The sequence below is a fragment of the Psammomys obesus genome, unplaced genomic scaffold (genome assembly GCF_907164565.1).
Source record: "Psammomys obesus unplaced genomic scaffold, mPsaObe1.curated_primary_1811, whole genome shotgun sequence".
NCBI lineage: Eukaryota > Metazoa > Chordata > Mammalia > Rodentia > Muridae > Psammomys > Psammomys obesus.
The window spans coordinates 21804310-21817297 of record NW_026596079.1 but is presented as its reverse complement, the minus strand read 5'-3'; the positions used below and the strand labels follow the sequence as shown (position 1 = coordinate 21817297).

The 12988-nt window shown below is 38.2% G+C and overlaps 1 protein-coding gene across 2 annotated transcripts in view; it reads right to left on the bottom strand.

The window, feature by feature from the left end:
• Taf2 (TATA-box binding protein associated factor 2) overlaps window positions 1-12335 on the bottom strand; it is a 62135-nt gene extending 49800 nt beyond the window's left edge. For both annotated transcript variants that reach the window (XM_055626570.1, XM_055626571.1), the window contains exons 1-7: window positions 12047-12335; window positions 11566-11620; window positions 7284-7444; window positions 5831-5949; window positions 4029-4170; window positions 3037-3268; window positions 951-1135 (exon numbers count right to left, since the gene is read on the bottom strand). In XM_055626570.1, coding sequence (XP_055482545.1) covers window positions 951-1135; window positions 3037-3268; window positions 4029-4170; window positions 5831-5949; window positions 7284-7444; window positions 11566-11620; window positions 12047-12129 — 977 coding nt within the window. In that variant the 5' untranslated portion in view covers window positions 12130-12335. The remainder of the gene's footprint in view (window positions 1-950; window positions 1136-3036; window positions 3269-4028; window positions 4171-5830; window positions 5950-7283; window positions 7445-11565; window positions 11621-12046) is intronic.
• Between the last annotated feature and the right edge of the window lie 653 nt (window positions 12336-12988).

Below are 12988 nucleotides of genomic sequence, written 5' to 3'. Positions count from 1 at the left end.
CATGAGTGTGAAGGTGTCAGATCCCTTGGAATAGGCATTACAGACAGTTGTAAGCTGCCATGTGGGTGCTGGGACTTGAACCCAGGTCCTTTGGAAGGACAGACAGTGCTCTTAACCACAGAGCCATCTCTCCAGCCCCTTGCATTGATTTTTTATAAAAAATATAAGTCACTATTTTGTAGAGTGAGGAAGAAACGGTGTTACTCAGAAATGAATCCTAATACAATGGGGTTACTTAATTTCAAAATCCTTTTCCCAAGTTGGATGCAGAGGCACACTCCCTAAGCTAGCATTCAGTCTGGAATACAGGGAGCCTGAAACACACAGTGAGGAGACACTGTCTCCAGAAACCAGAAACCAGTAACAAAAATAAAAGCCTTTTCCTACTAGCAAATGCTGACACTCTCTTGTTCTAAATGCATTCTTCCATTTGATTTTTCCAAGTCTGTCCTAGAGCATGCACAGTATTAGCGTCCTGCATTACACATGAGAGCTTGTAAGAGACAGGAAAAAAACAAAACAATGGCCCTAACATATAAAACTTATAAATTTAGAACTTTCCCCTGGGGGAAAAAAAGGTAAAAAAGAAGGACTGAAACAAAGGGAAAAAAACGGTATTTTGACAAATTGATGACACCAGTACATTTTTATAGTGCTACCAAAAAGACATACTAATTACCCATATGTGAAAACTACACATTCATAAACATTAAAAACTAAACCAGAAACGGAAATGTGAATGCTAACTGTGGAGGAAGGTACTATTGATGTGTTACTTCCTTATATAGGAGGCTGAGCTGTAACATTTTTTTAAATACCAGATTATCTATAAACTCAAATCATACCAATCATACCTGAAGTTCAAAACCAGTCTTAAATCTGCCCAGTCAACAGCTTTTCACTTCATCGTTATTCTAATTTAGGCTTTCCCCATTTGAAGAGACACTAACCTAAAAATGCTCATAGAAGCGTAAGCGGCCACTTCAACGTAAGCCTCATCAATGAAGACAGTCTTAAAACAGGAGTATGGATAGCGACAAGTCAAAATTTCTTCATAAAACTCAAAAACTTCGTGAAGGTATGATGTGGTATGTTTAAGTAGCGGAAGAAGTTGAGGCAAACAAAAATGAGTAACCTGAAAATAAAAGGATAAAATTCAAAGAAAAGGTATTCACTTTTTAATAAATTGCATAATGTTGAAAATAGCTGTTGTAAAATTCGTGAGCTTTTCAGATCAGGTTTACAAAATGTTCATTGTACTAAAAAATTAAATTTAAGACGGATTATATCAAAAGCTTACACACAATGAAAACAAAGTGGTTCCAAATTAATTTTCTTCTCTTATGCATAAATGAGAAAGTATTAAATTTTCAGGCTTAGAGTAATCTCCTATGTGTCCAAACCTAGTGATTACTGCATAGTTTATAGTAATATTTTAGTAATTTTTGTGTGTGTACAATGTTGAAAACTGATCCCAAAGTCTTTCACATGCTAGGCAAGTAGCACTAAACTAAATCTAGAAATTAACAGTTTATGCTGCCCAACATGGCGGCTCATAACAGTAATTCTAGTTCTTGAGAGGCTGAAGTCAGCCTCAGCTACACAGTGACAGCATAAACCAGCTAAGGCTAATCAGACAGAGCTGTCTGTATACCTAGAATTCCAGCCATCCTATTATGTTTCAGCTGCAGACTGAATGCTGGTGAGTTGAACACAGGTGAAACATACTGTAGTAAGGAGGGAAAAAATACTCAACAGAAATAAGAGTCATGATTTTCACAGTAAGCTAAATTCAAAACAAGTATCACAGACTGTCTTATGAAAAGATTCTATTCCAAATGAATGAAGAAGCCAGGAGTGGTGGCACACTTCTGTAATTCCAGCACTCCATGTTCCAAGAATGGAGTTGTATGAGAATTCTGAGTGCTTATGGAAAAACTCCCAAGAAACCAAGACAAGAGTCTTGTACCCTGACCAGTTTCTTCAAAAACATGGAATCATTCTTGGGAAATGCTTTTGTTTCCCTCCCAGGTGTAGCAGATAGGCGTGAGTTTATTTCAGAGTATTGATTACACCTGGCTATTGCTTATATGCCTCTATGGAAAAACAAGTTTTTACCACGTGCAGCCACAAACAGCTTGTCCCCCACATGTGCTCGGACCCTATGATTGCACACTTTACTCATGTCCCCCTCTTAACCCTCAAGGTATAAGCCGCTCTGAATAAAGTTGGCGTGGCGCGAGACTTAACTCCTTATTCATCAGCCCCTAAAATAGTTTGAAAGATCGGGATTTCAAAAGTAGAAACCACAAATGGAGTCAAGGCCAACAGGAAATATTTTCTGATTAGAAAAATGTACGTAAATGTAAGTAAAGTATTTTAAAAATACGAAAACTTAGAATGTTTTTCTAATACAGTACTTAGCATTAAAAAAAAAAACAACAAACCACAGCCAGGTGTGGTGGCACACACATTTAATCCCAGCACCCAGGGAAGCAGAAACAGGTAGATCACTGTGAGTTCAAGGCCAGTATGTTCTATTGAGCAAGTCCAAGACAGCCAAGACTACACAGAGAAACCTTGTCTCAGAAAAAAAAAAAAAAAAAAAAAAAAAATTAAAAAACTAATCCAAGCACACCCTAAATAGAGTGTAAACTGGTTTCTAAAATTAACCATTATCACTAATTTCATCTATGTCCCATCTCTAGAAGTTGAAAAACTGCAATTCTGAAATTAAAGCACAGGCACAGTATAATGGAACACATGACTTCAAGGTCAGTGTAAACTGCACAGAGAGACCTTATTTTTAAAGAAAAAAAAAGAAATAAATAGCAAGGTTTATTCTCACTTAAGCATACTAAGGTATGGTTAGAATCCTAGCCAACAAACTTATCAAAATGTTTCCTTTCAAATAAATGTGATGTGAAACGTTTTCTTTTTATTGACAGTCTTGACATTTAAGGGCAGCACTATTTATCTGTGCCTTTGTCTTCCTAAGTAAAGTACAGAGGAGAATAAACGAGTAAAATGACTTACCTCATGCATATATGGATCTACAAGTATTTCAAAAGGTCCAATGGCCAAGGAGATATTGGACGCTGCAGTAGGAATAGTAAGCATATAATGGAACGTCTTCTTTCTCATATCATGAGTATACACCGTCTCTAACAAATCTCCATTGGACACAGCTACCATTGCAGCATCTACTGTAAATTCTAACTTCCAGGTACACAACTCAGAGTATGAATCAACACATGGGAACCAAAATCTGCAAGCAGATTGACAGTACAGATTATACTTTACATTTAAAATCTCTGGTCAGTTCTTAGGATATGATAGAATCAGTACATGGCACCAAAATATAAACAATTCTAAAACACAATCTTTGGCTTAGAAGAATTAATAATCTGAGGAAAAGTACTCACATTATAAAACATTTCAATAACATAGTGAACTACAGAACATAAGACTGACTAGATTACAATTTTACATAAAGATACAGGTCTTTATGTAAACCTACCGATGTTAAATAACAACAAAAAGCTAGCACAAAGAACACAACCCACAAATGAGTCCATTTTAAGTTCAAAACCAAGCACAACCGATGGTATTTTAAGAACAGGGCAACCAGACAGAATGCCAGGTGGCAAGCTGACCGGAAGCAGAAGGGACTCTGCCAAGTGCTAATGTTTTTTGTGTTGATCTGAGTGTGAGCTCAATAGTTTATTCACTTGTGAAAAGTTACTATCTTTTTGTATTTAAATGTTGTAGTTTTCTAAACTTCACTATAAAGTTAAAGAATAGAGCTTAGAAGATTATTTCAAAACCATTCCTTAAAGGGAAAGATGAAAAAAAATGACAAGACTGAAAAGGAATAACCAACACAGCATGACTCAGAAGCAGCTTTGTAGGGAATAGGGAGAATCAAGCTTATACCTGCCATTCTAAATAAATACACTGCATATTCAAAACATACAAATGTAACTTTAAAAATTAAGTTAATTGAAATATATGAATTTATAATCTACCTTGTAGAATTCTGATACCCACAAGAGAAGACATGAGCACCTCTCTCTGCCATACTTCCCTCTACACTGGGTACCACAAAATGAAGACCTCCTTTTGGCTGATCCAAAGAAAAATTAATATGTATCTTCAGGACCTTCAACTCTGCAATAAATAAGTATATACATTTACTGACATGTAAATAAGCAACAGTAACCTACATAATAAAGATGCTACAAGGAGAACCACAGCCTGAGCACTGTATTAAGAAACCACAGAGCTGCTCTGGATGCAGCTCCAGTGGCAGGGCACTTGCCAAGATGTTACAGGTCTAGGATCAAATTCCACCATATAGAAACAAAGACACTGTGCTACTTGGCACAGCATAGGCTTTTGCATGTTTCCAATTACACTGGTTGAGAGCTTGCCTCCCATCTATAAGCTGCTGCTTGCAGTCTCTCACAGAGCACAGCACCACTCACAGGATATTCTCTTCTCAACATTTCTGACATGTAATGTTTCCAGAAAAAAATTCAAAACCCCTAATATGGCTGCTTTAAAGCCTGTCGAAGCCAATTGCAATTCTATTTTTCAAGTTTTTCTCCTTTTGTTATTTTTTTCCCAAATTGTCAACTCTATTTGACTTTGGAGACTAAAAGAAGGGAAGTAGGGTGGGGAGGATTACTGATGAAATTGCACCATCCATTATGTTTTTAAAATATGTTTTGTTTCCATATAGTGAAACAGCCTCGCAGAGCATGGTGGCGCATGCTTTTGGTTCTAGCACTTGAGAGGCAGACACAGAAGGACCTCTGTGGGTTGGAGGCCAGCCTGGTCTACCCAGCAGGTTCCAGAAAAGCCAGAGCTGTTACACAGAAAAGCCCTGTCTCAAAAGAAAACAAACAAAAAAAGCCTCGCTAGCATTAGATTAAAAGTAATTATTTTAATTTTCCCCTCATATTACAAGTGCATGCACATACAAAGATAAGCTTCTACATGTGCCCTAAACTGAGGAATACCAATATTTTCTTGCCTGCCCCTAAACACACTGAAAACAAAGCCAAAACAAAGTGTTTTCTTTCTTTTTTCCTTGACGTTCATAAGACTAAGGTAGGAAAAGTTTTCAAACAATAATTTTAATGGCTAAATTTTTAGAGAAAGAATAGTGAAGATCTACAAAGGATAAACTCTGAGTATTACAGAGCATGTGGGCAGAGCCCGCATTCTAGCTTCTGATCTATCCCAAACTGGCTGAGTGAACAACCTTGTGGAATTTAAGAGAGCTCTTCTAAAAAAAGGGGGACTAGGACCGCTGATGCTGCTGACATGCTACTGTTCTAAGTGGAGCTGACACCGCATGGCGCATACTCTAGCCACGTGATCTTTAAAACACCTTTCAGCAAAAGAGCAACACAGAGCTGGGTGTTGTGGTACCTGCCTTTGGTTCCAGCACTCAGGAGGCACAGGCAAAGAGATCTGAGTTTGAAGCCAGCCTGGTCTACAGCATGAGTTCCAGGGAGGCATGTACAAACAAAAAAAAAAACAAATGAAAGGAGCGGGTGGCACAGCCTAATATCAGAGAACATGCCTACCATCTATAAAGCAGTTTCACAGGACTACAGAAACAGTGAAACCAGTTAATTTTTTAATAGCCTATGGACAACATATTCCTATCAATCCAGGACCCTAAAGGAGTAAAGACTTTTCCAACTCCTTCTGTACATTTCCACTGGTTAGTCTATAGTTTAGGCATTGCTAACTTTCTGGCTTCTAAATTTAACAGGATTTTTTTCAAGGTATTATTAATATAATAGCAGTGTTTTACCATCAACATGCTTCCAGAGCTCTGAGGGAACCTTAATGCAGAGTTCTCCATTCCCTGCATCAGGATCAACTGCACTAACCGCAGCTGCATACGCATTGGAAAAATAATTAAGATTCCTCCTAGGGAGATAAAAAGCCAATTAGTAATACAAACAAGCCACACACTTCACCAAGATCTTTCTAAATATCAATGGGCATCAATTATTTCTAGGTTTTATGTCTTTTTACACAATCTGTAAGAATACTTTTTTTAGCCAAGTTAACTATTCCTTATGCTGTTCAATATGTTAAGAGCTATTAACATGGCTGGACATGGTAGAGCACACCTTTGAACCCAGCACTGTAGAGGCAGAGGCAGGAGCATCTCTGTGAGTTCAAGGGCAGCCTGGGCTCAAAACAGGAAGGAAAGGAAAAAGGAAAAAAAGGGGGGGGAGGAGAAAGAAAAAAAGGAAAGGAAAGGAAAAAAGGAGGGAGAAAAGGAAAGTAGGGGGGAAGGAAGGAAGGAAGAAAACCAAGAGCTACAATGAACTATTAAAGAGATCACTGTGTTAACATCTTTCATTAACTCTGGATGACAAAAATCACTATTTTTCTGATATCACTGTAAAGCTTTAGACCATACCAGAATCACTTAGGTTTGCCTAGCACAACTTCTGGAATACTATCCTGTCTGATTCAGTAGGTAGGTTTGGGCTAATACTTGAGATTTGCAAATCTGAGAAGGTTCCTACATGATACTGATGTTGCTTGTCTGGGAACACACTTTGAGAATGACTGCTTTAAAGCAGTATGACACATCCTAGGCTAGTTAAGATACCATCTTGACTAAAAAGTTTATAAATAAGCTTGGCATCCCACTACAAAACACCAAAAATCATGGAAATAATATAACTTAGTGCTATCAAAGCTTTTAAAAAATACCCCCAAATAGTTGACAGTGGATATAATATTTCATAAGATACTTTCAAATAGTGAACTAAAGTTAACAGACTATAAAATAGCGAAAACATTTAAAGTATATCTGGTCTGAAGATGATGGTGACTATTCAATTCGTTGAAACAATTTCTTGGTATTTACAAAGTGAACACTTACAAAAACATTAAAACAGAAACATAGTTAACATAATGTACCAAAAATAAATGTACTGAAAATTCCCAGATAATACTTCTTTAAAGTCGTAGTATGAAGCAGAGAAATTAAATAACTTACTGTTAGACAAAGGTGGGGAAATCTTGAGCAAAATTTGCAGAACAGTAAAAGCAACAAAAATTATACAACATATAGGCCTACATAATAATATATATATATATATATATATATATATATATATATATATATATTTTTTTTTTTTTTTTTTTTTTTTTGGGGGGAGAAAACACTAACCCTATCTTTAAAAACAGTGACAGTGACAGAATGACTCAGAAACATCAACTTCTTAACATATATAACTTACTGTTTTGATTCACTGTGACAGACTTCTAAGGTTGGATCATTATAAATAAAAGCAGCCTCCAAGTCATTGATCCTGACCCGGTATATTCTACACTGTTTACTGTTCAACTTGATTCTATTCAAGTTCGCAACTGTAGGAAATATAGTGAGCTCCACAAATCCCTGTAACAATAAACAAGAGCTATAATAAATGCCGGAATGCTTTAGAATATATACATACATATATATATATATTTTTTAATTACTACTTCTATGTGCTACCTCCAAAGATAAAATTCTAAATAGCTACAAACACGTGAGTGCTCTCCAAGAATCTTCATTTCACACATTAATTGTGCCAGTGACTAAACTGAACGAGAACGATTTATCTAGTCTTTACCAGTCTGGTCCTTCCTTCACCTGTGCTACCTGTGATAAGTAAGCTATTGTTGACTAGAAAAGTAAAAACCTTTAGTAGTCTCAAATACAAGAGTAGACTGAAAAAAAAAAAAAAGGAAAGAAAAGAAAAAGGGCTAGAGAAACAAAAAATGGTAAAGGATAGAGACAAAACCAGGAGACTGATGTAAAAGATTCTGATGGCACGAAGAACTTGGGATTAAAAAACTACACTACTAAAGCTAACGAGTATGAGGCTCCTCGCAGGAGATAAACAAGGAAATGTATGTACTTCCAAATGCTGAATGATTTCCTGCCAAGCAGTGCCATGTCATAAACACGTCAACCATGCTACCGAAGGAGCGTGCAGTCCATTTAAAGAAACTATTATACAACTGACAGCCAAATACTCTTACCAACAATCTACATTGACTCAAATGGAAAAGACAGGTGAAATATGGGATGCATGTCCAGTGATTTCCATATGCTTGATTGAAAACTGTTATGCTTACACATGAACTATGGGGGGGGGGGGGCAGAAAATGTTTCTGATGCTACGTAGCAAGTATGAGGATTTTAGAGATTCCAACAGGAGTATATACAAGCAATGAGTCAGCATAGAGGACTAGATATAATGGCACTTGCTACACATCAGGTACCATACTACGTTCTTTAGGTACTCTATAATCCCAACTCTGAGAATACCAACTCTTAGAAAAAAAAGCGCTACTTGAAACATTCTGCACAAAAGCACAAGCCCTAAGAGAGATGTAGCACTGGAGAGTATTTTAAGTGTTAACTTTTATACATAAATTAATGAAGCTAAGAAAATGCTAGCGAGATCTAGGTCTATCTCTCTATACTAGTTTATAATCCTCTGGGCACAAGGGCTTTAAAGAAAATTCATGAATATTTTCTGTATAACCTTTAGACCAGCTCCTCAAAAACATGCAATTTTACAGCCACTATGCTCCCAATTCCCTAATAAGAGGCACACACTCTTAAATCAAAAGATCAACATTAATCAATGACTTAAGAGTAGAAAGCAAACACCAAAATATTGTTTACAAAAGCTTTGTATTTAAAAGTACAAATCATGGTGACACATGCTTGTAACATCTAGAGGTGAAGGCAGGAGGATGCCCACAAGTTCGAAGCCAGCCCACCCTACATAGCAAAATCCTGTGTTGAAAAAAGAAGAGGTGTAAACCATAAGGCAATGTAGCAGGAAGCCCTATAGACTCTCCCTCCCTATATGTAGTCTTAGCTGGGCTAAACTCTCTATGGAGATCCAGTTGACCTCAAATTCAGATGCCTGCCTCTGCCTCTAGTGCTGGCATTCAAGTTGTACGGCATCATGACTTGGCCAAATTGTCTTAAATTACCCTGTCAATCACTCAATGACCACCCTATATAAATGAACTTAGGGTAAGTGAAAGTAGAACCAAATGAATCTGAGGCTAGGAGTGGGCGTGCACACCTTTAATCTCGGCATCAGGCACAGGGGGTTGGACTGACTTCACAAACTGTCAGTCTAACATCCTTAGCCACTGACGTAACTGAAATCCTCAGATCATCTAACATTTCAAAATTGCTCCTTTCATTATTAAGGTTTTTTTTCCCAGCATTTCACAACTAGTTATCTCGTGTCTTCTAATCCTTTTGAAAACTCTTTATTTACCATACTTAAATGAAATCTCCTGAATGCCCAAGAGAAGCTGCCTACTCTACTTATGATAAACTAAATAAAGGAAATAGGCACTCACTTTGATTTCTTGGCCATTTATCAGACTGAATGCAGTAAATACTACAAAAGCCAGGGCAGTGGACACCTATACATAAATGCAACTTTTCTGGCAATAAACCCCTTATGTTTGAGTCCCAGACCCACCACCTACTAACTGTATGATCCTATTGGGCGTGGAGCACATGCCTATAGGTGGCAGAGGCCAGAGGCCCTTCTGAGAACAGTGACTTCAAGTTCCTTGACCTAAATTGCCAGAGTTCCTCCACTCCAGGACAATAATCAAAATCTGAAAGACCCCTCCACACTGCTGATATTGCCATCATGAATTGAAATGTCTATAGTTGTTCTCATATAGCCCCTCTCGTCAATCAAAAACTAGACTGCTCCTTTGCCCCCAAAAGCCATCCTGCACATTTTGGGTCTTTCTTCTCTGCTCATCCCAAATCTTGACCACCACTCAATCTCTTATCCCTTTTATTTTTTTTATTTTTTGAAACAGCATCCCCCTATATAGTCCAGGCTCATCTTAAACCGCCAATTCCCCCTGCCTCAGCCTCCAGAGTATGGGGGTTAGAGGTGTGTACCACCACGGTGGTTTTTGTTTTTTTTCTAAGAGGAGGTCTCTCCATTTTGCTCAAGCTGATCTAAATTTCCTAGGCTCAATTGATCTTCCCATCTCAACCTCCTATGTGCTAGTATTATAGGCAGGTACCACTATACCCATCTTAAATACAGTACTTTGATCCATAGAATAAACATAACAGCTAACTGATTATCTGGTGTTGAAGAAAGATATAAATAGGTATATAATGATGGTGTTGTCCAATAAACAGAAAAAAATTCTGTCTACTGGGGAAAATAATTGACTCAAATTACAATAGCAGAGATTATCTATTTCTAGATCTAAGCCAGTTCACAGTCCTAGAAGAGAGCTTTCTGGGTAAATGTGAAGCCAGTCTCTACCTCACAGCCTCTTGAATCTATCTTCTGAGACTAGCAAGGAAGGATCTGCAACCATATGCCAGGTCACTGTCTGTTCCGAAAACAAAAACAAAAGCCCTAAACCTTGTTGGCATTATCAGAGCTTGGTTCTTGGAAGTGACAGAATATCTGAGCTCTCACAACATTACCAGAGTCCAGAAGTAGTCAGGCAGGAAGTACTTGGAGGTCATGTCATTAAATGGTACTATAGATCAAGAATATTAGACTAGGACCAATATTTACTTGTTTGACCCTAGAACATTATATATGTTGTAATAATAGGTCTCTGTACAGTGAAGTAAGGGCTATTATGGTGGAAGAGGTGGACTGCTCATTTCTCTATGTCAATATCCTAAATCTAAGCAACAGGATATTTCTTGTGGATTACAGAAAAGTGGTGACACAAAAATGTGAGCAATCGCCACCAGAGGTTCTTCTGCTAGACTACATGTAGACAACAGCTGTTCTCCTTCTTACCTTTCATATTTACCTTCTTTCCCCTTAACCTCTCAGCTCCCTCATTTATAGAGTTGGGACTGAAATCTTATCTACGTCAAGAGGTTACAGTGAAGAGTCTATTAGGTAGTATATACACACTTTAAGGAATGTCTTATAGACAGGAAAGCTTCAACTCACATTCACTATAATTCAATCAAGCATGCTGACTCTACTGAACTTTCATGGGGCTAAGCTTCACTGAGAGCTACTTCCTGACACTCCTCCACTGCTAATGTAAAACCTTAAGTATACTCCCTAATTCTTCCACATTCCCTACATAATCCACCTAACGTGTTCTAGCCCCAAAACTCAAGATAAATAGCAATCTGTGACAAATTCTACAAAAGAAATTCCGTAAGTGAGTAGCTGGATCCAATGACTTTTTTAAGGATCTTTACCAATGTACTAATGCCTAAGACTGCTATGACTACAGGCTTATTCGCGTCTAATGCACAATGTGAAAGGGCTTCCTATTTCATAACATACTTAACATATGAACATTTTAATCAGGAAAGGGAGGGGTTGGGAGAACTGAGGTAACACATATAGTGAAAGAATCTGATCAAACAGACTTGAATTCTAATTTCTTACTCTTGAGGCACCATTATCTGTAAGTTTATAGAGATCCCAAGAACTGTGAAAGGCCGACTTAAACTGTTAGGACAACTGGAAATGATCTTACCACAACAGATTTTCTCTGGAAGTTTATGTTGTTGATACAGACGACCTGATGGGTTGTATATTAAAAAAAAGAAAGGAAAGTACTATTATTAAATGAAAGCATGACTCTATCGGAGTACAAATAAAGATTATGGTCTAAGCAGCTCAAAGATCATACAAGAAGTTTGTATCTTCCAAACCCTACAAAATGAGTAATCTGCTTATTTTAAATCTAGCAACAACCATGAAAAGGTTTGTCTTGACAAAAACATAGCGGTACTTTAAGAAAGGTTTATAAGCTTGCATTTTGTGTGTGGCGAGGGTGTGAGGGTTAAATCTGCTGAGTACTGTCTGTCAATTCAAAACGTTTTCACCCTACAAACATCATATCCACTGGACTCTTTAATTTCCCACTAGTCCCCCAGGCTCAAGTCACTCACACAATCAATGAAAACAAAATCAAAGAGAAGTGAGATACACGGGGGGCTTTTAAAGGTACTTATAATTTATACGGCCGTGGGCTTTCGAAGCCTTTATCTCCTTTCTTCTTGTTCATCCTGGAGGACTCTATGCCGGTGGGCGGCATGAAGCACACGCACGGGGCTCGCCTTCCCGGCTGCTCGCGGGGCTGCGGCGCATTCCCGGTAGCGGTCCGTGGACCCGGAGCGCCCGGCCACCCGGCCTCGGCCTCGCGCCCCTTCCCCGACCACTCCGAGCGGCCTCAGTCCGGTCCCTGTCACACAGAGGAGCCACTCTACAGCCGCTCAACGCCGCCGCCGGCCGACATCTTGAACGTCACCTCTGACCGGTGACGACAGAGGAAGTTCCGCAGAAGAGGCGGAACCCGGAAGTCTCCTCCAGCCGTCAGTGGGCGGAGCCAGCTCGATAAAACAGCGACTTTGGTTTTGGCTCCTGATTTCTAGTTGATGTGTGAAACATTTCTGAAATTTACTGGGTGAGAAGAGAAGATCGGGAAGGAAGGGAGGAATGTTAAGTGTTAGGCGAATCACGTTTGTGTAAGTGTGGAAGACAAGGAGCCAGGTATAACTGGAGTAAGGGGCGAAGGGTCTGGGAGCCAGTAATGGTCACGAAACCAAAGCGTTTGCGGTGTCAAATAACAAACTCACCGTTTGGCCCGTGATTTAAACTGCAAATGTGTAATTAGACAGGGAACTGTCAAGCCCCGAAGGCCCAAGGCCTCAGTATTTATCTTATCAATCAGCAGAAATAAATAAAACCATATTCATAAATGCAGACAAATTTATTAAAAGATATTTTGAAGACTTATATTTTCATTTCCTGTTCTGTGGGGTCAAAGAGGCAAACTAGTATGTGTTTACTTTCTTTTACTTGTCATTATCAATTAACATTTTTTTCTACTTGCAGATTTAACTTAGCTTTTTTTTTTTTTTTTTTTTTTTTTTTTTTTTTTTTTTTTTTTTTTT